The sequence below is a fragment of the Haliaeetus albicilla genome, chromosome Z (assembly GCF_947461875.1).
Source record: "Haliaeetus albicilla chromosome Z, bHalAlb1.1, whole genome shotgun sequence".
NCBI lineage: Eukaryota > Metazoa > Chordata > Aves > Accipitriformes > Accipitridae > Haliaeetus > Haliaeetus albicilla.
Window position 1 is genome coordinate 68,640,217 of NC_091516.1, and position 24,892 is coordinate 68,665,108.

General features: G+C 38.5%; 1 protein-coding gene across 2 annotated transcripts in view; it reads left to right on the plus strand.

Annotated features, from left to right (window-relative positions):
• Positions 1-24,892, plus strand: part of ADGRV1 (adhesion G protein-coupled receptor V1) — a 296,376-nt gene that overhangs the window by 227,550 nt on the left and 43,934 nt on the right. For both annotated transcript variants that reach the window (XM_069777566.1, XM_069777567.1), the window contains one exon: positions 13,122-13,279. In XM_069777566.1, coding sequence (XP_069633667.1) covers positions 13,122-13,279 — 158 coding nt within the window. The remainder of the gene's footprint in view (positions 1-13,121; positions 13,280-24,892) is intronic.

A 24,892-nucleotide genomic window follows, 5' to 3' on the forward strand; every position in this document is an offset into this window, starting at 1 on the left:
CAAGCCATGTCACTTCTTCTTTTAAAAGGTTATTATGAATAATGAGCTGTTAGAAATGCAGAGTGCATCTAACCATTCCTGCTTAGCTTCAGTACAGCTGCCATGGCCTTTTGAGCCTTATTTTTATCAAGGCATTCTTGGCCTTGTGTAGTGATGATAGAACTCAGACGTTTGATTTTATCAAATCATGCTTTTACACTTTTTGATGAGGGATGCATAGAATTTAGAAAAACAATGTTATTATCATAAACATTATTATCATTAACATCATCATAACTATGTAATAATTATGCATTTTTAAAAGAATGGAAGCTATTGCTTCCTTTTAATGCAGGTCATTATGCAGCTGCAGTACATTATTTTGTTATTACTTTTTTTTTCTGTAGTGGCTGGAGTTTTCTGCTTCAGACAAAGATCCTCAAACACTGCTCTCAGTTTCTGAAATGGCACAAACATAAGCATTCACTTTTGCTGGCTGGGAAATTACAATATCCAAGTTTGCAAAAAGACCAGTTTATAGTTTGGCCTTCATTTGTATATTTTCTTATTTTAACTACTGAAATATGACTATCACAGTATGAACGTAGTGTAATTAATCAGTATTTCAATATACTTCATTAGCTGATTTTAATTTACATATAAACCCTGTGATAAGACTGTAAGGAGATACATTCTCCTAATCATCATTGTTTTTTTCTGTAGAGTTGGATTTTACCACTGTAAGTCAAGACAAGGAAAAAAGAAAACAACTGATGTATCAGTTTTTAGGACCAACTTGATATACCCTAAAGGGGCCTGCTTCTCTCCAACTGTTAGGTATCCACCATCACTCAAAATCATAGAATCATAGAATCGTTTAGGTTGGAAAAGACTGTTAAGGTCATTGAATCCAACCGTTAACCCAGCACTGCCAAGTCCACCACTAAACCATGTCCCCAAGCACCACCATCTACCTGTCTTTTAAACACCTCCAGAGACGGTGACTCCACCACTTCCCTGGGCAGCCTGTTCTGGTGCTTGACAACCCTTTTGGTGAAGAAATTTTTCCTAATATCCAATCTAAACCTGCCCTGGCGCAACTTGAGGCCATTTCCTCTCATCCTATCTCCAGCCACCTGACAGAAGAGACCAGCACCCACCTCACTACAACCCCCTTCAGGTAGTTGTAGCGAGCGATCAGGTCTCCCCTCAGCCTCCTTTTCTCCAGACCAAACAGCCCCAGTTCCCTCAGCCGCTCCTCATCAGACTTGTGCTCCAGGCCCCTCACCAGCTTGGTTGCCCTTCTCTGGACACGCTCCAGCACCTCCGTGTCTTTCCTGTAGTGAGGGGCCCAAAACTGAACACAGGACTCCAGGTGCGGCCTCACCAGTGCCCAGTACAGGGAACAACCACCTCCCTGCTCCTGCTGGCCACACTATTAATAATTTCACTAGGCTTCCTAGAATTGAGGAAGTTACTACTTGTCACTTTTGAATACATTTTAAATTATAAAATGATGCCTCAAATTCCAAACATTCATGCCAAACAAAAGAGCTCCAAGGACTGATACCTGGACCAAAGGTTAAGTGACACAGACTGATTCTCATTCACATTTGTTGGAACTCTCTCCTGCAGCCAAACCTATTTGGTTCTGTATCTGCTCTGCTCTCTGCAGACTCTTCATAGCATTAAAATATATTTCTTTGTGTCTTGGTTTTTTTTTTTTTCATTCAGAGTATTTGAAACAACGTGAGAGCTGGATTGACAGCAACCAGGGGAGTATATTTTTAACATGAAACCGAGGGTATGTGTGTTGTGTCCTTGCAGGTGGCACACGGGCATTTTTGAGAGCCTGTGTCTGGTCTGGCTGAGATGGAGTTGATTTTCCCCATAGCAGCCCTTGTATTGCTGTGCTCTGTACTGGTAGCAATAAAGTGTTGATAACACACCAGTGTTTTGGCTACTGCTGAGCCGTGCTCCACAGCATCAAAGCTGTCTCTCCAATGTTCCCCCCTCTCCAGCAGGCTGGGAGTGGGCAAGGTCTTGGGAAGCGACACAGCCAGCACAGCTGACCCAAACTGACCAAAGGGGTATTCCATACCATATGATGTCTTCTCAGCAATAAAAGCTAAGAGAAATAAGCGGGACAGGGCAGGGCATTCATTATTACAATGTTTGTCTTCTGGAGCAAGCGCTACACCTACTGAAGCCCTACTTCTCGGGAAGTGTCTGGACATCACCTGCTGATGGGAAGTAGAAAATAAAGCTCTGGTTTTCCTTTGCTTCCATGCACAGCCTTTGCTTTTGCTTTATTAAACTGCCTTTATCTTGATAATTTTTTTCCATCTTATTTTCTCCCCCAGCCCTGTCCAGCTGAGGAGGGAAGTGATAGAACGGGTTGGTGGGCACCTAGCGTCAAGCCAGGGTCAATCCACCACAGAACCTTGGGGCCTGGAGTAGGGTTGGAGTAGTGTTGACAGACTCTAGAGGGTGGAAGGAGTCAAATCTGATACAGTTTGTCTTGGTTTAACCCCAGGCAGCAACTAAGCACCACTCAGCCACTCACTCACTCCCCTCCACCCAGTGGGACGGGGGAGAGAATCAGAAAAAAAGGCAAAACTCATGGTTTGAGCTAAGAACAGTTTAATAGAACAAACCCCAAGAAATTAATAATGATGATAATAACAATAATAAAACAACAACAATAATAATAAAAGGATTGGAATATACAAGTGATGCACAATGCAATTGCTCACCACTTGCTGACTGATGCCCAGTTAGTCCCAGAGCAGTGATTCCCCCCAGCCCCACTCCCCCCAGTTTACATACTGGGCATGATGTCACATGGTATGGAATACCCCATTGGCCAGTTTGGGTCAGCTGCCCTGGCTGTGTCCCCTCCCAACTTCTTGTGCCCCTCCAGCCTTCTCGCTGGCTGGGCATGAGAAGCTGAAAAATCCTTGACTTAGTCTAAACACTATTTAGCAACAACTGAAAACATCCGTGTGTTATCAACATTCTTCACATCCTAAATCCAAAGCATAGCACTGTACCAGCTACTGGAAAGAAAATTAACTCTATCCCAGCCAGAACCAGGATAAGTTTCATCAGTAATGACTTTTTTAACTCAGTCTGCCTCCGCGTGGACATTGTTTTGAAAACACCTACTTGGAGCAATGCAAAACAGAGTGAGGCATTTTGGATGGTAAGAGGATCTATGCTTGACCTAGATCTTCATTTGCCAGTGTGGATGTCCCCCACTAAGTCAGTGTTGATTGAGAATGGGAATTTTTCCTAGATCCTTGTTTTTCCTTTTCACTTACCCAAGCAGACATATTGTGGCAACACTGGACCAACACTTGGTTGAAAAATATTGTTTCCAGCTATATTTACATGTAAATGTATCCATAATGACAGAGAGACCTGATCATCCAAGCACTGTCCTGGCAGCTGTAATCCCCTATATTGTACTTTTTGACCTGGTGCTAACATCCTCAAAAGCCTTGTAAAAATTATATTACATCACTAAATTTTCTTTCTATGCTGCAAATTGGAAATTGTAATCTTTATAGCATATGCTCAATATATAATAAGTATAGATAATAGAAGCATTACTCAGTACTATCATTTGCATGCCATGTTATTACTTAGAGCACACCTGAAAACAATGGTTGCTTTCTGAAGGCTTAGGGAGAAAAATATAATGCTTGGGGTGCTTCCATGCTGACTATTGCAATGCACTTTACCCTTTGCAAAAGAAGAAAAAAAAAAAATCTTTGCTGATCGGTTGTTTTAGAATTCTCTTGTTTGTGTCTTATGCCTATCTTTAGAGAGAGATTGTCTATCCAGTAGCAGGAGGCAAGACATACTAGCAGTGAAAGTAAATTTTTTGGTAAACATTATTTTGGGTACTGGATAAAGTAAACACTGCATTGTTAGACTGGAGCTATACATGTGGTTTTCATCCTTGGGTATTGGAAGCATTGCTTTTGCTATTATGCAGTTTGGATTGTGTGATATTTTAGTTGATTATGGATATAAGTGAGCTTGCTTATCATGAGGCATTGGCAGGCAACATCCTAGTAAAACACCAAATAGAATGTAAATAAAATGCATGCTAGGCACGTTCTCTGGATGTGTGCAGGTATCCTGTGCATGTGCATAGTTTGCAGTTATTGATAATGAAGGGAAGGGTAAAGGGAGAAAGGAAAGGAGAAAGGAAAGAAGGAAGGAAAGGAGGAAGGAAAGGAGAAAGGAAAGGAGAAAGGAAAATCAAGGTGAGTCAAGGAAAGAGAGTAGAATTAAGAAATTATCTACAGTGGAAGAAAAAAGCTCAGCTGATCTTCTCTGTTTCCTATTTTGGGCTTGACTCTGTGGATTGCCTAGGAAATGTTTAACAAGTGTTCACCAGAAGAGAAAGCTTTATTTACATTAGAACTGAACCTCAGGGGCGTCTTTGGAGAGAACAGTTCAAACACAGAAATAAGAGCTGCCTAACATCTTTCATTGTAAGGCATATGCTTTAGGTATTTTTATATTGTTTTTCCCAAGCATTAGTTTCTGGACTTGAAAGTACCCTGCTAGTTTGTGTCTGGATCCTCTTTTAAGGGACCTAGCCCTGATCCCTGTGGATCTGCTAAATACAGCTAATCCCTTCTGTGATTACTCTGATAGCCATCAGCCAATCTTGGTACAGTTTAAGCCCCTTGGCTTGTGTTTTCCAGCAAGAAAAATGTATTACAACATGGAGAAAGTATTCTGCTTTTGCTTTTTTGCTTACTCATAGTTTGCCAGTTCTTTGCCTACTTGTAGTTTACAATACTTGTCCCTTCTGTTTAGAAAAACAAACAAACTACAAAAAAAATCAAAATAATAGTTTTTTTCAGTCTGTTCAGAGTGGAACACATTTATAAGACCTCTAGTAGCCTTCACAGCTCTAGTGTGAACTTTCTTCATTCAACTCAAGTTTTTGAAATGTGCCGAAACCAGACACAGCTTGCCACTGAGGTATTTGTAATGCTGACTAGAGCAGAACAATTACTTCATATGTGTTGCAGCATATACTGCTGTTCATACATCCAAGTATGACATTTACCTCTCTGGAACAGCATAAAGTTATGACTCATGTTCTGCTTAATGTGATCCACAGTAATTTCCAGATTATTTTCCTCAGAATTCAGAATTAGCCAGTGAGTGTGGTAGGTGTGTAGTAGGTTTAACATTTGCTTTCCTTCTATTGCATCCTGCTGTGTAATTCAAATAGTGTCAAAAGTTTCCATGTGCATTTAGAAACCAAACCTGTAACCTCATGAAAGAATGAAATAAGTTTATCTGATGTAGTCTGTTGTCCAGAAAAGCATCTTGATTTTTGCTTTTTAATTCTTCATGAGCTGAATGTTTTATCATGTCTCATATTTGTTCAGTTTCTGACCTTCGAAGTAATGTCAGTACATACCTAGTCATCTCAAATTTCCCTATATATACCAAGACATATTGAAAAAGACTGACTATGTTCTCAGGTAAATTTTTCAAAATTCTTAGGTGAAAATTCTCAAAGAATCATGACTTTAAAATGTCCTTCAGATATTGTTCAGCATCTTCCTTGGTTACTAATGGACTGGAAAATATTACATTTGTCTCATATAATACAAGCCTGGGATAAAGGAGTTTGCATTCAAATTTACCACAGCACAAAGCTGGGAAAGAAGTACATTGAATGTTGGTTATAATTCATAATGTTATTGACATCTGAGATCAGTTCTGAAAAAGTAGTATGGTATTCAGTGGGGACATGTGGAAAGAATTGCATCTTGCCAAGAATAATTAGCTATGCAAAAATAGGATGGGGAATAACTGGCTGTTTACCAGTTCTCCACAAAAAGATCTCGTGCATATCGTGGATGATAAACTGAGCATGAGTCAACAACTTTGTGCAACAGCACAAAAGGCAAACATGGTATTGGCCTATATATAAAGCAACTTAGTCTTAAAGACACATAAAGTCCTTCTGCTGTAGTCATGTATGGAGATGAAATGCTAGCAAAGGTACTAGGCCCAATAACTTAAGAAATACATTAGTAAAGAGGTGTAATCCATGAGACCAGCAAAGGTCTTAAGTACAAAATATGCTCACAAAGACTGAAAGATCTAGGACTATTCAGTTAAAAGAAGACCAGAGGAGAAAATTGTAGCAATTTACAAGTAGATAAAGAAATGTTGCAGGAAACAAGGGAAAAATCTGTTTCCCACATCCTTGTTGGCTATGCCAAGATGTAACGTGCATACACTGTGCCAAGAAAGAGTTAAGTTTTACACTGGGAAATGGTGTCTAGAGGTAAGTGCCATGAAGCACTGAAACAGGTTTCTTTGAGAAGCTGCGTGTTCTTTATCAGGTTAGACTGACATCAGGCGGTAATGACATAGGGTGTGGTATAGAGAAAAGCTTTTTTCATGGAGAGAAAAGCTTTTTAGTTCTCAGCCACAGTACAATTTCCTTTAGCCAAAGGTTCACATGGACAGTGATTCATTTCTGATGGTAGTTCAAAAATATTTTCAATTTCTCACTTGTATTAAACCATCCCATAGCTGTACCTATGATACCATCACAGGCGAACACTTGCTGCAACGTTAGGTAGCAAGGTGGCATCATGGAGTTGTTTTTTTGGCTGGGTTGCAAACCTTCTATCTGTGCAGTAAAGCTCAAAAAAACCCTCCAAATGAAAGCTACGTCACCTTCCATTGCCCAAGGCAGCCATAAAGCACATCAGATTGTGCCACTCTCTTTAATTCAGTCTTCCACTGAGTTTTAAAAAGTGTTAAGTCTGTGTTTTCGGTGTGTTGTGGGGTCTGTTGCTAGTGTATCTAGCAACCCTTTCCAGCTGGTTTTCTTCACATCAGTTCATAGAAACATAAGCATTTTTTTTTAAAAAAGAAACACACATAACAAAATTATCCGCGTGTTTCTTCCCATGTCAGGAGAGTGGAAAACAAAACACAACACAAACATTAATCTTGTTGCTTAATGTATTTATGGAAAATGATTACTGTTACAATATAAAACAAAGAAGAGTGGAACTGTATCATCTGTTCAGGTTCAGAATTCTTCAAGTTCATGATGTTTTGACACTGCAAAAGCCGACAGGTTTATCTGCTCTGAGGGTATGTACACCACTGATTTCAGTCTCAAACAGTTGCTAATACTGGCATTTTCTTGCATGCAGTTTTAATGTAAATGAGCATTATTTTTGGTTTGCTTTAAAAGCTTTACTTTAAAGCTCAGTGACTCATGAGCTGCTCTGCACTGATTCACTGCATTGGTTCTACCATCGTGGTAGATGGCCATATGCAAAAACTTCCGCAATCCCGAATTGCGTGTGAAGTGTCCATGGATTGGGGCCTCTAGCTTGGTGCTGAGGGAGATAAAATACTACAGCATTACCTGGACACTTACTGCTTTGGGTTTGTACCTCACTGCCAAGTGGTGCAAAGGTATTTGATATAAAGAACAGCAGTATTCCAAAACAAGCAGAAAGTTGGAAGAAGGGACAAGAGGGAGCAGCATAAACTGCTAAATGAAAGAATTATTGCACTAGATATAGCCTCACACGGGAGCAATTTGTCAGCTGAAATTGCAAACAAACTTGTAGCAGAGAACTGAGTTTATTGGTGATTCTGAGATGCAATGCAAGAGATCAGATCTTCTCAGAGGTTTATACTTAACAATTGTGTCAAAATTAAAAGCCCAGAGCTTCTGCCTATGAAAAACCTATGATGTTTTCAAAAGAGGGTTGATTATCAAACTTTTAAGCTGCGCAAAACATCAGAAGCAGATAACAAATATCATCATCTAGAATGAGTTCAGAAAAGAAAGACATTTTAGTTTTTATTATGTTGGTTAGATACAGGTCATACACAATTTGCTGCAGATAATTTGTAAGATTAGCAACTTTTTAGCAAGTAATTATTTGCAAAAAATGCTTCCATTGTCAGGCCTGCTCTGCACTTAGCAGAAAATTGTGGAGCATGTTCTAAGATGAAATATGAAGTGCCAACTCAAAGGTAATGTAGCCTTCTTCTGCAGCAAAGCCAAGATCTGGAACAGAGCAAGTTGCTTTTTAAGAAAGCCCAGAATGTGTGAGTATCTGGAAGTGTATGTAGATCATAACCCAGCTTGCCTGTTTTCATTTTTTAGCATTGTCTCATCTACTTTGTGAAGAATTTGCTGAGTAAGCATGAATAAGTGATTCAGGCTTTGCCTTTTGTTAGGTTATTTTAGGTACTGAGATTTCTTTCTCTAAATGGAGGTGATGAAATACAAATGTAAGCGCAAATTCATGTGTCTGACCTTTGCCTTTTACTTTCCTGATGTAACATGCACAATATGAGCAAACACACATGGTGCCACAATTGCCTGTTCTCTGTGCCAGGCTGCCCACCAACCAGCTGTGCCTTTTGAAGCAAGGGAGAAGCTCAAGAGTTGTCGAGGTTTCTGCCCAGATTAAATAACAATAATGAAAATTAAAAAAATAACAGATTAAAAAATAGGAACAACAATAGTAATAATAATAATCTAGGTCTATCTCTGGAGAGAAACTCACATGACAAGTAGAAGTCAAAAGGTTAGCTGCCTGCTGACAAAACTAAATGAGAACACCAGGTATCTGATAGACAAGAACACTTCCAATTTTTGTCAAACTTAAGTCTCCATAGTTTCAAGATGCAGTTGAAGGAGATTGTCCTTAGAATTCACGTTATGGCAATAACAGAATGAAACTGTCTTTAACACGTTGAGTTATTTTAAATCTTTCTCACTTAGACGGGAACAAAATATGTCAGTCCTTTCATTGAATACCTTCCTGAATTCTTAAATAGTCCTTATTGCCTTAGCAATATTGCTTGTTTTTTTTTCTTTTTCCTTTTTTAATACTAATTATGTAATTGTGTTGGCAAATAGTTCCAGTATACATCTTTTCAGTTGTTTTCTCTTTTTCCTTTAAAAGTATTAAAAAAATAAAAGAGGTCCTTCCATACCTTATGTAGCTGGAATACCTCTCCAGATTTTAGGAAATGTTATGGTTTAAGAGATCACAGAAGGCTTTACAAAGACACTTAAAGGGTCAGATAAACATGCTTCACCCCCTTGAGATGAAAGCAAGCCTAGCAATCCCTTTTTATAGATTAGAAGGGGGAAAAAAAAAGCCAAAACCAAGGTAAAGCCCTGATTCTGGCTGGCCAATAAGTGAGGTCATTTTAGTCAATGAATTGATTTAAATGTATATGATTTTCTGAGATTATGTTTTTCCCGAAAGGAAGATGATGTTGTCTGTTAATTTGTATGTCCTAATCTCTCTGTGTTTATTGTATTTAAAAGTATCAATTTAGATTTAATGAACATCTTCAGTAGTTCTCAAAAGAGAAAAAAAAATCTTATATATTAAAGCTGTTTCTCATCATTCTAGTCATGGCAAAAAAAATATGTAAAGTAAGAGTCTTATTTCTTCATACTGAAGGAAAAAACCTAATATATTTTCTGGGTTTGGGTTTGTTTTTTTTTTTCCAGTTCTAAAATGATTAACAAATCATTACATACTAGTATGGATTTATACCTTGGAGAAGACACATTCTAAAGGGAATTATTTCTAAAATTATTTCTAGCCTCTGTCATAGAATTATAACAGATACAGACCTAGACAGAGCTTTGGATAATGTGTTTAATATTATCATAAGTTAGAAAAAAAAATTTGTAAGTTAGAAACATTTGAGATGGAAGTAGAGTGCTGTTTATGGGAAAAGTGACACCATGAGTGGAGTAGGAGATTGGGAGGCTACCACAGGGAGTCTTGAAGATAATGTAAATGAATTACTTTAGTGAAAGAGAAGTACTTGGAGTAGTGAAAGAGAATCAGCCAATGGGTATATATTACTGTTGTGGTTTACCAGAGAAATTTATAGTAATCAAAACAAAATCAGGGATCAAAACAAAGTCAGTGGTCAGAACAAAGTGGTCAAAACATAATCAGAGATGGACCCTCCAGTCAGGTAACAACAGTCAAGAAGGGCAAGAGTGGAGGCAGCTTGAGACAAAAGCTAAATAGTTGTCTTTTCAATGCCAGAGGAGGTGTAAGCTGGTTGCAAACCTCAAAACAGTCAGGGGAAAAAAAAAAAAGTACGATTTGGTAATAGCAAGTGTTAATAGGAAGTCACAGAAACTTGGTAATAAAATGACAGTCTCTGAAGAAGCTAACAGTGTTTGATTTTTTGTTGTCCCCATTGCACAAGGCATGTATTTCAACAGGTAGCGATTTGTTTTTTTGCTATTACTCAGATTCAAAATAAGCAAAACAAAAACCTTATAGTTACTTTCCCAAGAAAGAAATACAAAAGAACTTCTTTCGTGGATTAAAGACTTACTTTGCAAAGTCTAGTGCATGTTTAAAAAAAAACCAAAACAACCAAACTTGCTTGAAGGCTATACTGCAGGAGATAATGTTTTTCTTTAAACAAGTAAGGTTTGTAATTATGTAGTTCATTCCAGTTTCCACATCAGTCTTTGTAGGCCTTTTTCTGTAGAATAGCTGTGTTCTGGAACACCAGTTTTGTTGATGTTTTGGGACAATTTTCTTCTATTCCCATCCAATGCTGGAAATACGAGACACACAGTAGCTCCATGTGACGAATGTGTCATGGTAATGGAATAATACATGTGTACCCCTAGTGTCAAGTATCATGAATATTTTCAGTTGGTCCCTATAATGATATGCCATATGATTTCCAACATGAAAGATCTTTCAACATATATCATCACACACATATGTGAATAAAAAGTACAGAAAATAGTGGTCATCGCTGAATCACTCACCATTGCTTTCAAGAAAAAAATCCAAAGTAAGCTTTGTAGGTTAATACAGCATTGTGTACTTCTTGTCTACATAACTTTTCAGTGTCTTTTTTCAAGCAAGTACTAGGGGTATTAGTAAAAGTGATCCAGCTCTTCACTAATGGAATATAAAGGAGTGGTCACAGAAAACTTTGAAGACGTTCAGATAGTTTTTGAAATCTCTGAAATATAAAAATGTACCAAATTGAAAAAAAATTACAAGTTTCAGAACATAAATATGATTTTATAGAAGACTATATTTTTACTAAGATTCTTGGATTCAGTATAATCATTAAAAGCAGCACCAGTTATGGTAACGTGCCTTCATGTCTTAATGCTAATTGGGCCCATTCAAGATTACATTTGGGGAACAAAAGTAACTTTCATGCCTAAGAAATATTAAAAATTAGAAGGATGAAATGGATCAGATGTTGTGTCCAGGAAACAACTGTGTTCCCAGCAGGTCGAGGAAGGTGATCCTTCCCCTCTGCTCAGCACTGGTGAGGGCACACCTGGAGTGCTGGCTCCGGTTCTGGGCTCCCCAGTACAAGAGAGTCAGGAACAGACTGGCCACCAAGATGAGTAAGGGATGGAGCATCCCTCCTATGAGGAAAGGATGAGAGTGTTGGGATTGTTCAGCCTGGAGAAGAGAAAGCTCAGGGGGATCTTTTTGATGTATGTAAATACCTGAAGGGAAGGTGCACAGAGGATGGAGCCAGGTGGTGGTTTCAGTAGTGCCCAGCGACAGGACCAGAGACAATGGGCACAAACTGAAACACAGGAGATTCCATCTGAACGTCAGGAAACACTTTTTTTTACTGTGAGGTGACCGAGCACTGGCACAGGTTGCCCAGAGAGGCCATGGAGTCTCCATTCTTGGAGATATTAAAAACCCATCTAGACACAGTCGTGGGCAACCAGCTCTATGTGTTCATGCTTGATTAGGGGGTTTGGGAAAGATGACGTCCAGCATTCCCTTCCTACCTCAACCATTCTATGATTCTGTGAAACAAACACCTTTAATTGCAATAGGGAGTTCCTATCTTCCCTGTTGCTTACTTGCTCAGTGATGTTAATCAGGTGGCAGCTCAGCTTGGTGTCAGACTGTGCCTGTACTTTCTGAAGACAGTCGTAGAAGGTATCTAGATTCTGCTGGAAATGATTTTGGGATTCACTGAGTGTGCCTGACTGATAGTCTGGAAGAGCTGACATAGAATGCAGTCTCAACTTGCTGGACAGAGTACGCATGTCCGCCTAAGAAACCCCAGAATGTATACCAGGTATACCAGTGAAACATGTACCCAGGCTCTTCTCAGATGTATATTATACCAGCATTGACTCCACGCTTATTTAGCAGAGCTGACTGACCCGACAAACAGAAAGGCTGGGTAAGTTACACCCTCTTAATAGGGATAGCAGTGACCACATACTCTCTAGACATACTGACTCCTGAGCCGTCCCTTGGGCTGCTCTGTTGTGCGTCATCTCTAGAGTAGGTCAGTGGCTGTAAAGCACATAGTGATCTCCAGGGAGTTCACAGAAAACCCTGGTCTCTCATACTGTTCAGAGCTCTCTTTAACTATCATCTCCATATCCCTCAAGTCATCATCTTATATGCATAATTTGACTATTTTCAGGAATAACTCATGTTCCTGTCACATCTTTATAAATAATTATAACTTTAATAAATGGAAAGGGTAAGGAGAGACAGGACAATTTAAAAAAATAAATGGGAGGGAGTGAGCATTTGGCTTCAGTGTGCAAATGACATATAATTTCCAACAACTTGAGGAGGAGTAGTTATCTTGCCTTTAAGACTTGTTCATTTATTTAAAAAATATATTTCTCAAAATTTAATTTGTGGTTTCAGGAGCTAAGTATAGAAAATTGCATAATGCCCTTTTAGACTTTGGTGACTAAGAGTGATCATGTTACATGGATATAGCATGCATGGAGTTTGTTAAAATATAATTTGTTCCATTGCAACAGTTCAAATCTCTCAAACTCTCTCCAGCTGGCTAGGCTAAAATGTAACATGCATACTTCTAAGGTGCAAATGTCATATTCCTTAAGATGTGATGAGGAGATAAGAACAAACAGAGCCCAATGCATCCTATCAAGGTTACTCTGGGAATAGAGTTAAAGACTTTATGGTTTGTAAAGCACATCCTTCTTCAAAAACATTTGGTTTTGAAATTTCACTCATGACTGCTCAAGGTGTCTCTTACGTTTATCAACAGCATTTCTTTCCATTTTTTTCCATCAGGTGTTTCATTCCAAATGCCTACGCTGCTCTCTTCACCGCTGCTCTGGTGCCATTAATGTGCTTGGTAGTGGTTTTTGTGGTGTTCATCCACGCCTACCAGGTGACCCCACAATGGAAAGCGTACGACGATATCTTCAGAGGAAGAACAAATGCTGCAGGTATGATTCGTTGGCTACCCCTGCGCAAACAAGTTGGACTTTCAGAACAGTACTGACTGTTCTTGCCAGTTCAGAAAACCCCACTAGAAACCACAGTTCAATAGATACCTACGCACTTGTTTAAGATTAAGCATGCTAGCGGTCCCTTTGAAGTCGGTGAAAGTACTTTAATGGTGAATGTTATGCAGATGCTTAACTGTCTTAGGAGGATAAAAACATGTAAAACCCAAACCAAGAAATTAGTATCACTGGTTATGTCTAGTCTAGTGAAGAGAACAGCGATAAAACAGCACCGCCCGGCTTGGAGCACGGTGTCCCGGTGCCCGGTTTTGGCTGGGGGTACCGAACAGCCCTCTCCCAGGGATGGCTGGGGCTTATATCCCAGGAGCAGTGATTGCCTGCGTGTGGGGCTGCGATAACGTACAAACCCCCGCTGTGCTCCTCTGCACAGCTCCTGGCCCTCGTGTTTGGCAGTATATTTGGTGGCAGAGCGGTCAGGCGCACGCTGCATGTTGGAGTCTTTGGAGTTAATGCCCCTGTTTTCAGATTTCCTAGTGCTACTCGCAACTGAAACGTGCTTGAAAGAAAAGATCTGTCTCGTGCAAAACAGGAAGTATCGGTCGGTCTCCTCTGTTAGAACAATTTCAAATACAATAATGTTCCCAAAATAAAGTTGCAGCAGTTCGGAGAAACACCATAATAATAGGACACTCTGTGGGAAGCTTAGAATATTTCTTTTGTTTTCATGGTGCTTTTGGAAAAAGAATTGAGTTTTATAAACAAGTGCAAATATACAGACTTTAATAAAAGTGTATCTATTTTCTCCCTGACTGCATGAAGTCACTTAGATTTTATAAACTTGTGAAAGATTCTTGAATCATTTTTCCCAGTTCATTAAATAAATGTCATCTGAACTTAAAAGGGACAGTGGATTATTAAAAAATTCCGTGGAGTAGCCCAGTGCTTGTAGCTGTTCAGATTTATAAAGAGTAGCTGTCTTGTTCAAATGCTTAAATTTGCAGTGATGTTTTTATTATGAAATGGGGGGGGGGTGTATTTTTTTTAACATTTGCGTTATAGAAATACATTTTATGAGAAAATGAAAATAATTATTAAATATTTATTATCTGGGCATTTCTTCAGGTATTAATTTCTTTCTTAGTGACAAAATGTCAGCTTCACTAAGAGTTATATGAATTTGGATAAGGTCTGATAAACACAGCTTATAAGTATGATACTCAAGACCTTAGTTGCACTTTACTCTTTCATTTCTTTCTGGTATAAAAGGGACTGCCTGGAGCAATCACAAAGCTGGCTCCTTATTCAGTCTTGAATAATACAGTTTATTTATTTATAAATAATTTTTTTTCATATCTCTAAGGATGGAGATTCCATATTCATATGTTGAAGGTTAGGGCTTGTCTCAGAGCAGTTAAACTAAGGAAAAAAAAATACTGAATTTTGAAACAATACCATAAATGAAGACAGCATGCAAAATGGCAGAAAGTACTAATAGGAGTTATATCTATATGATGTAAAGACATGAAATAATAGGGTTGAAACAAAAGTTTGTTTGATTTAACATAGGATTCAGAGTGTTTTCTTTCTCCAGTAAAATGGTATAGAGAATGCTGGGGTCTCAGAAGAAAAGGAAAAAAAATCAGGAAGAGATGTGTTCAGTAAAATGTCAATAAGAGCTTTTTTTTTTTTAAAAGGCAGGTTGTAACTTTTACTACATGTGCACCTGCAAGGCAAACTGGTGTTTTGCTACCATAGGGCATTTGCAAGCACAAATGAAAGAACCTCATGCAGTGTGACTGAGAGCAAGTTGGAGAGAGGCTGTTTTAGAGAAGAAAAAGAGCTGCCTGCTCAGGTTTATGGTGCCTGGGGTTGTATAAGGGCTCTCTGTGTAGCTGTGTTTATAGTGTAAGCGTCCAGAAAGAAAGGCTGGTGATTTCTGTAGTTTGTAATGTTGCCTATAACTACATAACATGGTCCTAACTGTTAACTAAAGGCCTCTGACTTTCTGACTGAATAGTTCTGTCTGAAATTTGAGATGGTGGTAGTGTATTTACATTATTTTTAATGTTTCATGGGTATATTGTGCTTTTAAAAGACATAATCGAAGGCAGTTTGCAGTGGTGAGACCTATTACCACTTTTAAATTTTGGATCTTACCATATGACCCACTCTTTGGAGAAGTTCACTTCACTGACTCCATGTTCTTACAAGCTCAGTGGGAGCAGCTCCTGCTTCAGTGCTGTTATTGCAACCACCTCAGGGGGTGCTATGGGAAACAACATTTTTCATAGCAGCAAAGTTGCCTGCAGTCAGCTGTGTGCTGCTTCTGCAACAGAGAGGGGGTCCTGGATCACGCCCCTACCGAATTCTGTCTTCAGTGAGACTCACAAGATCCTATGGGGTAGGGAGGTCTCTTGATAAAGTTGCTTCCTTGTGTTGCAGAGGCACCCAATATTTTGCTGGTTTGTTATGGCAATGAATATTGCCAGGGTTTCTCTCTGCTTCATCCAAAACCAGAGGAAAGGTGGAGCTACCAAGCAACAGTTGCCTATGTTTAGTGTCTTATTCTAGCTTGTCTCTGGCTGTCATCCCCATACTGATTTAGTCCCAGTTCAGTCAACCACAACAATGAATTCCTACAGCAGAAAAAACCTTTCCCAGCCTCCAGCCTGAGATTTGGCACCCAAACTTCTCCACTTCGAACAGTGCAGTAAGTAATGAAAAAAAAAAGAAAAGAAAAAAAAAGAGAAAAGAAAATCACTGCTTTGGAAAACTGTCTGCTCTCCATTAGTCACCTTTTCTAGAGAGAGAATAGAATTCCAGGTGAATGACACTGTAAACAATTCTGACATATCAAGAGTAAAGAACTGTAAATATAGACAAAAATATTTTTTAAATACGGTTTTACTTTTACTAGTAATTGTGGACACCTGTTCATGATTCTGTGATTGAAATTCCAGAGAGCAAAGAGTACTGCAGAAAGAAGTGGCATATATAGACATGTAATTATCATTTATACATAGATAATCATACAAACACCTATTTGCATGTGAATATTTGAACTAGCAGTGTTTATTCCCTTTCTGGGAGTCATTCAGTTAGAAGATAGTTAGAAAGGCAGTGTGATGCAGGTGACAGCATGTGGATTCTGCAATAATTCATGCAAAACATTATTGAATGTTGTCAATAAAAATAAAATAGCAAGGTCACTGTCTTGCATATTACCATAAAACAGAAAAAGGTGTTGGATATGCAGATTTGAAAGAAAAAAGAATTGTTATCTGGCTTCTACGTGTACATTCTTTTGGTCATTTCACAGATTGTAGGAAAAGCTTCTTAAACTATAGCTGGTAATTCTGAAGTTCCATTTTTGTCATCTCTACCTGAGGAAGGCTATTACTAACTTCAATAGAAATTTAATCGGAATAGAAACAGTAAAGTTCATCCTTATTTGTAGTGTATACCTTTTTTTAATCAAATAAATTGAATATGCAAGTGGCTACGTTAAAAATTGAGTCAAATTTTTTTCTTACTCTCTTTTCTCCTATTGTTGGAATACTCTGAAGCTTACCTTCCAAAGAAGGTTCATCTTGAACTACCCAGAATCACAGAATCATAGAATGGTTTGGGTTGGAAAGGACCTTCAAAGATCTAGTCCAACCCCCTTGCCATGCACAGGGACATCTTCCACTAGATCACATTGCTTAAAGTCCTGTCCAACCTGACCTTGAACACTTCCGAAGATGGGACATCCACAACTTCTCTGGACAACCTGTTCCCATGTCTTACCACCCTCATTGTAAAAAAATTTCTTCCTTTTTTCTATTCTAAATCTACCCTCTTTCAGTTTAAAACCATTGCCCCTTGTCCTGTCACTACAGGCCCTGGTAAAAAGTCTTTCTTTGTCTTTTTTATAAGTCCTTTTAAATATTGAAAGGCTGCACTAAGCTGTCCTCAGAGCCTTCTCTTCTCCACGGTGAACAAGCCTAACTCTCAGCCTTCCCTCACAGGAGAGGTGTTCCATCCCTCTGGTCATTTTCATGTCCCTCCTCTGGACCTGCTCCAGCAGGTCCATGTCCTTCTTGTGCTGAGGACCCCAGAGCTGGAGGCAGTACTGCAGGTGGGTCTCACCAGAGCCGAGCAGAGGGGAAAATCCCCTCCCTCGACCTGCTGGCCACGCTGCTTTTGATGCAGCCCAGGATACAATTGGCTTTCTGGGCTGCAAACACACATTGCCAGCTCATGTCCAGCTTTTCATCCCCCAGTATCCCCAAGTCCTTCTCGGCAGGGCTGCTCTCAGTTCTTCATCTCCCAGTCTGCACTGATACTGGTGACTGCCCCATCCCCGGTACAGGACCTTGCACTTGGCCTGCTTGAACTTCATGAGGTTCACATGGGCGCACTTCTCCAGGCTGTCAAGGTCCCTCTGGATGGCATCTCGTTCCTCAAGCGTATCAACTGCATCACTCAGCTTGGTGTCATCTGCAAAATTCCTGAGGGCACACCCAGTTCCACTCTCTCTGTCATTAATAAAGATATTGAACAGTACTGGTCACAGCGTGGACCCCTGAAGGACACCACTTGTTACTGATCTGCATTCGGACACTGAGCTCTTGACTGCAATTCTTTGGATGTGGCCATCCAGCCAATTCCTTATCTATCAAGTAGTCCATCCATCAAACTCATATCTCCCCAATTCAGAGACAAGGAGGGCCTCAGAGAAGTTAAGATAGATGACATCAGTTGTTCTTCCTTTATCTACCAATGGAGTCACTCCTTCTTAGAGGGCCACCAGATGAGTCTTCTACAGCTGTTAGAATAAATTCTGCCTGCTGTAGTAAAACATCTTTCTGAACTTAGGTAACGGTACTGTGTTTTACTATTTTGTTCTGTCTGTAGGAGCAGAGAGTTTGTTGTTACCCACGCTAAAGGGGACTTCCACGTGTTTTTGTTACTAAGAGCAGAACAACAATGCTGGCTTTCACCATACGTATCTAAGAGAAAAATTTTGCCCCTTGGTAACTGCAAAGAAGATCTGTTTGTATATGGTTGTATAGTTTCCTGGAAAACTATAGGATGGCATTGGGGTATTTCACATACATTTATACACAGATATTCATTTATTAGTTGTACCTCCTTTTCTGTCATGCATATATTCTTCCTAGTCCTCTAGATTTATCGTGGGTACTCTTGCATAGAGTCACATCTCTCATACCCTGTTCTTGTAGTTTCCAGGCTTTCAAGAAACTATCATGACCCAAGGACAGCTAGGACAGCAAAATTCTGCTTTTAGTAATTCTTGTCAATTCCTTTGGCAGTGGTCTGTGATATTACCAGAGAGCTTATCATACTCTTTTCTTACGCCTGGGATATCACTGTGAAAGAATATGATTAAAACTGGGTTGTAGTGGAGAATAAACACAAATAAATAGCATTTGCCAAATCCTAATGTGAGCAATATGTACACTTCTCATTGCCCTGTCTGGAACACCAAATATGTGAGGTTGCCCTCTCATGTTCTTTTTTGCTGCTCCAGAATTTCTCTATTACTAGTCCTGTTGTTTTACATGGTGATTGATACAGCTTGCTTAGGTCAGGGAATTTTCCTCAACAGTAGAAGGATAGAAGAAAGGGCAGTGGGAGAGTCAAGAATTAATTTTCCCTTAGAGCAGGCAGCTCTTCCCCCTCAAAAGTGAGTATTGGAAAATAGTGTGAATGTCAACTCTTTGAATACAAAGAATGTCAAGCCTACCTCTAGTATATTCTTTCAAAGATATGCATTGCATTTGCTAGAAAAGAGACATCAGTTTGAACTGATTCAGTTTGCCAGCCTTTCAGCAAACATGTTCTGTTGACTGATTATTCTGCTATATATAGAAATTAACTTCTCAAAAGTTAACCTTGACGTGAGCCAAGTCAGAAGTGTGCATTGGATAAACAGCCTCTGGGTGAACTAATATTTAAGTTTGCAACAAGAAAGATGGTTTTTGAAAGAAATCAGGTGGTATAAAGCAGGATGGTTGTATTTGGCTGAAATAACAGGAGGTTGAAATAGGCATATATAAGAGAAGATTGTTTTTTCTTGACAGTCCTAATAATAGGCAAATACAGAAATTGGTGATGAATAAGACAGTAATCCAATATACAAATTTTATTTTCCAACTGTTTGCTAACCTTTCATAATTTCACAAAAAGATTTGAAAATATAACAGAAAAATTTGAATTGAAAAATCACCTGCATTTTTTTCTGATAATACCTTTGTGAATAGATGACCTCCATTTATTGAACAACATGTAGTGGCATAATTTTCGTGCCCTACACATAAATACACAGTAGAACTTACCTGATTCAAGTATCATCATTGTAAACGTGCCAGAATTAATTTAAAGATTAAAACTTTATGTTGCCAAAATAGAGCTTCATGAAGAATGCCTTAGATATTTAGCCGTAAAATTTTAACTACCTTCTTGCGTGTTTCTTCATATAAACTTCTTCAATATATTTATTGTCTTAGTAGTATGCAATTCCTGATCATGACAGAACATGTTGGGATGGTCCACCTATACCTATTACCATCTGATCGTCTCCAGAAACAAATAAGCCATACAAAATGCAAGTGCAGGACATTCCAACCATGCTTTTGTGCTCAGGACAGGGCTTTTGATTCTAGTGAGAATGTGTTTCTAAACCTGTAGTTACATGTCTACCTTATCCTGTGAGCTGTATGCTAAAATCTTTATCTCAAATTATAAGATACATATCATGTATCTAAGAGAACTGAAGGAACAGTGAATTGCAGGACTGCTTTCATCTTGACATGACAATATGCATCTAGAAATCAAGAATCAGATGTTGGCTACCTCTGAACTAAGAGTTATGCACTGTATTCAGAATATTCATCACAGTCATGCATTGTATATAATATCTCAGTCTTCGTAGTGCTCCAGGGGCTTTTTTTTTTTTTTTTTTTGTAATTAGGAGAAAAACAAATCTTTGCCTCTGAGATTTTTACAAATACAGTTAATGCAAAATTCACAAGCACAATTACAAGCTGAAATAAAGAAAAAAGATCTGAATAAGATAACAACTTAAATGCATCATCTGCACCCATGTAATTTAGATTGTTTGCACTGTGCTTCACATGCCCAAATTAGCTTTCTTCCTTTAAAGAAATCTGCAGAAGCAAGTTAATTTGCATGAGTTATGCCTGTACAGTTGTGAATTTAGCGCTCATTGAATATTTGGCATAATACTTCTAAATAGTTTTATTAAATGGAGATGAGTAGGTTTAAATTTTTCTTTCTTTTTTTGATTTGCTGTTGTTCTGGGCTTCGCTGTGTTCCCTGAATAACAGCAATAGCATAAGCTATAATAAGATGCCTCATCTTTCATTTGATTATACCATAAAAAGTGTCTTAAAGACGTATGAGAAAGTTTGCAGAAAAATTGAGATTTAGTGGAAAGGTTAGAGAGGCCAGTCTTCTATGATTTTGCACTAGTGATGTAGTCTTTACGCTTAATGGGAGGTGTGCTTCTCTTTTAGGAAGTATTCTTTAATTTCAAACTCTTTTTTGCCACACGGACCAGCAGATCAAAAAATATAAATGAATCAAAAATAGTATTTTAACAGGTTTGCTGCTTCCTATTTTTACAAATTATCAATGAACAATTTTGTCCAATTGGATTTCATGGACATGGACCTACCACCTTTCTGTTCTTCAGTATCAGCTACTGTTAAATTCTGCACATCTCTCACATTCCCAATCTGGAATCAGAGGCTTTGTCATGAGTCACTGATTGCATGGTGGTGTTGGTGATGGTATTTTCTCCTTTGAACTCTATGAGGAAATCTGTTAGCTTCTTTATTTTGGCCACAAAATCCTGTTACCAAACTCCTTTTCTACAGCAGTTGTCAAAAGCAGTTGAAAATGGAGCCAGCAGGATTTGGAACACTGTTATTCAAGTTTATTTAAAAAAAAAATTGTGTTCGTGGCTTTTTCATAGTTCTGTTGCTAAGTTTAACCCATGACTTCTTAAGCAATAGTCTGTAAATGTTTTACTAATTTAGGTTTCCCTCAAATTGGTGAAATTCTGTGAAGCAATACATCCTCCCCAATCATTTAGGAAAAAATATTTGTAGACATCTTTCAGGTTTTGCAATAGGTCTTCATGTCTATCCAAGAACAATTAAAAGTAATTAAAATTGCATTATCAGTTTAACAACCTAAGGGGAAGACACCTAGTAAATATTTATAGGTAAACTCAGAAGATCATTAAAGCCATATTATTTAATTGCTTCTTTTATTGACTTTCCTATTTTTAGAAAAAAAATAAAATTAAACACTTCGGGCAATAGAAAAAGACATAATATGGGCCAACACAGTGGTGAGAATACAAACATTTGGATACATTATGAAAGCATAGTGCATTCTTTATTTTCCATAGTTAAATGATCTAGATGCTTGCTGCAAAGACATACTCAGCATTACACTTCAGAGTTTTAATATTATTTAATAATTTCCAGTTTTATTGATTTCTATTTGATTTAACATTTGTCACTGCTCAGACTCATTGTCCTGGAGAATTTTATCTATAATATCAGGTACAGAAGGAAGGAAACCTTCAGGTAGGCTACCTGACAGTTTTGTAATGAAACAGACTGAATGCGTAAGGCGTAGTTCTAACTCTACAGACATAAGAAACAGAAAAATTGGCAATTTTGGAATATGAAGTTTATTTTCTTTTGAATTATATGTCTATTCTAGGAAGAAGATAATGTATTATCTTCTGAAATATATAATTCAAATTAAAAAATTATGCTTTTTTCTGGGTACCAACTGCAAAAACATCATCAAAACCGACCTGCTTGACTGAACGTGGTATCCTGAAGGCACTAATCCTGGTGTCCTGAAGAGAGTTCCAGTGCTGGCAATCCATAAAAGCAGTGTGTTGTGCTTCTAGTTCATTTCAGTTACTTTTCCTCATGGTGCTACAGATTTTCTCCAGAGCAATGAGCTGATCATAGTTTCATAGGGCTTCTGACTTACTTCTGTTTTGATGCCTTTGTTCAACTGAGTTTTTGGTTCATTCACATAGTAGGTTTTCTTTCTGCCCAAGTGTTCATCCATTTTTTTTCCTAACTGTATAGTATAAAATATATAGCAAGGAGGCATTTTTAAAGAACCTTTTACTATGCACTGTGGGCAGTTGTTGACTAGAATTGTGCAGGAGGATTTCCATTGCTGCTTCCCTCCCTGGTAAAATAGGTTGTGGCAGGCACCGTCAAAGTATTCTTTCATAGTCAGTAGGCACTACACAGGGATAACAGAGGTTACCCGTGTGAACTGTCCCATCATTAGGTGAAATTACAATGACATATACGAAACCACCTCAATCTTCAACTTGCCATTAGGTGAACCATCAAAGGTGTGACAGTGGATCGTAATGGGGAGCACTGCAAGGCTCTTCGTTGCACTGCAAGGCTCTTCGTTGTCTTCTTGTTCCTCTTTGCAGCTGTTTCCACTTTTTTTCGTTTCCTTCCTCCTTGTCCTCCCAGCCTTGGGCTACCAAGAGGCCACACAGCTCTTAGTGCTGACAGGGGCAGGGTCAGAGGTGGATGTGTATCTCCTTGCCACGCTTTCCAAAATAGGTGTATCCTGCATATGAAGGCAGTTAGTATACAGCATGCATTTGACACTGGAAAATTATTTCTCCTTTTTTCTTTTTTTCTTTCTCTGCAGTGTCTGAACCAGCACTATTCAACTGGCAGAATCTATTCCAGGCCCCAGCTATGAATAAATTTTAGGCAGTCTCATCCTGTGTTGTAAAATTTAGTATTTCTCACCATTTTTCCAGTCCTTTCAGGCACATAGATGTGACAACTGTTGCAGTTCTCATTTCTGAAGAAGTCATGCAGAGGCTGACCGGATCACCGTCCTGTGGTAGTAAATATCTTTGTGGACCTCAATAAACTGCTGCTTGGGTTGCAGTAGGTGTAGGTGTAGACACATGAGCCTCATCATCAGATTATTTCTCTTCATGGGTCAGTACAGGTGTCTTACAGCACAGCAGAAAATAAAACTGTCACCATAGTCTTTCTTTTCTCTTTGGGGTTTATTTCAGAAATATAAAATTGTGTGGGTTTATTTTGTTACAGATTTAAAACCACTGTAGGTGAAAGTATAGCTGTCTGGAAATGTTCTGGGTTTTTTGTTTCCTTCTATTTCTTATTCTTGCTTCTGCTATAAGGAAACCAAACAACAAATGCAGGGCTGACAGATATTTCAGCTGAGTGATCTGTCATTTTATTATCTGAATCTTATGCTACTCCTGTGGAGTTCCTTGCCACTGGATACTCTGAATTATCAAAGTTCACCATAATTGGTTCAACATAAGTTTGTGAAAGAGAAGTCCCCTGAAGATTACTAGAAAGTTTAGAAAGAAACTGTGTCTGGTGCAGGAAGCTCCTGAGTTGTAAATGGGACAATTACTGGGAGAAGTACCCCATCTGGCCACATTGGCCCTTGTTGGAGGCAAGGCCAGATAAGCATTTTTTTCATACCCAGTACAGCTCCTTTTAGGTTCCCTTTCAGGTAACTGAATTTTTCTATCATTTCAATACTTTTCCTGGTTCGTGACTTTTGTAATCTAATACAAACCTGTCATGAAAATACTGCAGCCTATCTTTCAAATTCTCACCAGCATCGTTATTATGTAAATCACTGGACAAAATCTTGTGTTTACTCTAAGGACTCTCCTACTGTAGTGAAACTAACATAAAAACTGATTACAATGTACCACAGCCCTCAGAAAAGTAAGCATTGCAGAAAAATAAATTTTATAGATAAGCTTATAAGGAAAATAATCTTTCCTCAGCAATGGGGAAGAAGTGAGAAACAGTGGGCACATTTAGTTTTTTTGATAAATTGAATGTATGCAATTTCACCTGGTCAAATACCAAGCTGGACTATGGTAAGTTTTCAAACTCCTCAAAATTGCAGCTAGAGCTGCATAAGCTGCATTTATCTGTGTTGAATTGACAACTCTGCCAATGTTTCTTAAGCTTGTAGTTAGGGAAAAGGGAAGATAATTCAGGAAGAGGCATGAACAGTCAGGATGGTGATATATGCATACATACATACATATATATATATATTTTTAAGGAGTGGGTGGACTGGCTGTTGCTTAAATAAAATCTTTCATCATTCCTAGTACTAAAAAAAGGTGTGGTAATGGTGTAAAAAGAGTGTGGAACAGCCTGGTTTGAATATATAATACCCAAGAAAGCTGCTTGACAGTGTCTCAGTTACATCACACTGATGTTGAGTTGACTGCTCCATGGCAGTCTTTTATCTGCTAAGGTTTACTGACGTGTCTAAAGGCAACTGTTTGCACTTGGATTTAGAGTAAAATTCATGTCAGTGAAGGTTCATCTGCCCAGAAATACCCTTTCAGTTTGTTTGAGAGGGGGTTGTTGGTTTCCTTTCCATATGAAATAAACCACACATAACTAGACTGTCTGTTTTGATTCATTTCAAGCCCATTTATTGGCGTCCTTTTCCTTTATGCAGTGCTGTTTTTACAAATTAAAA